This window comes from Plasmopara halstedii (assembly GCF_900000015.1).
Source record: "Plasmopara halstedii genome assembly, contig: Scaffold_3109, whole genome shotgun sequence".
Lineage (NCBI taxonomy): Eukaryota > Oomycota > Peronosporomycetes > Peronosporales > Peronosporaceae > Plasmopara > Plasmopara halstedii.
The window spans coordinates 610,458-611,512 of NW_020190012.1; the positions used below are offsets into that span (position 1 = coordinate 610,458).

Sequence of the window (1,055 nt, forward strand, 5' to 3'; positions counted from 1 at the left end):
ATGAGGTACAAGCGGGCGATCGTAGCAAGAGCAGGAAACTATCGCTCGTGAACTTTTTACCACTGAAGTACATCAGCACTGAATGACTTGTTTTCCATCTTGAGGTAGACGTCCAGTTGCTGCTGGATGATGACCGGGGCAGCTGCAGCTTGGACATCAGCGCGATGAAGCTCCTCCTCAAACGTCATCGGCGTCTTCGCAACCGACTCCCTTGGCGCCTGACTGTTTCCTTAGAGCAATGGAGTCGCTACAGATCTTTGCGACAATGCGAGCGTGATCTCCATCGGGAACGTTCTTCAGGCGGTATCTAGGATCCAGACAATTCGCGATCAAAGCAGGCAATGAAACAACCAACCCATAGTAGCTAGCAAGCTTGGTCTGCATTGCTTGAGCTGCGCTTTTGAAGGCTGCATTGTCTGTTTCTGCAAGGGTACTGTCAATGTGCTTCTTTTCGAACTGGAAGAACGTCACCAACATACGCAATGAAGGATATGAGGCTGCACTCATAGCAGTGGTGATCTTTTCAAAGGGAGCAAGAAACTTGGATAGGGCCTTTGCATTCTCGAAGCCAGATGTCGAGAGTGGATATCCATAAGCTTCTGCCCGGTGCTTTAACTGATAGAGCGCAATTGGCACCTCCAGTTTAATAGCACTTTGGAGCATGGTGTAGCACGAGTTCCAGCGCGTATCCACATCTGCAGATCGATCAATTGTCACCAGCTGTAGCTTAGCTCTTGCATGCTCCGCATCCTCCTTTACTGTCCGCGCAATCGCGTTCAGCTGCTGCCTCTGCTCGCTAGACCGGCGCACAAAGTTCACAAAGTTGCGAATGGCATCAATCGATCCCATCGCCACAGCAAGGCCGGCTTGCACAATCAGATTGAGGCAACGTGCTGCGCAGCGCAGATGAACCGCCGCTACCTTGCCAAACAACATGGGAATAGGTTGGCCATCCCGTTGACCATGTTGTCAGCATTTTCAGTGGTAAAGGACACGGCACAGTCCAGCAGGCCAAACTCGCGAAGAATTTCAACAATACAGCTGGCCACCTCGGC

The 1,055-nt window shown here is 51.3% G+C and overlaps 1 protein-coding gene across 1 annotated transcript; it reads right to left on the reverse strand.

Moving 5' to 3' along the window:
* Window positions 1–56: 56 nt before the first annotated feature.
* Window positions 57–936, reverse strand: PHALS_07445 (Tam3-transposase (Ac family); the record flags this gene model as incomplete). Its single annotated transcript, XM_024720910.1, has 2 exons — window positions 57–218; window positions 292–936. The coding sequence occupies 2 exons, from the start codon at window positions 934–936 to the stop codon at window positions 57–59; spliced, it is 807 nt and encodes a 268-aa protein (XP_024586062.1).
* Window positions 937–1,055: the final 119 nt, after the last annotated feature.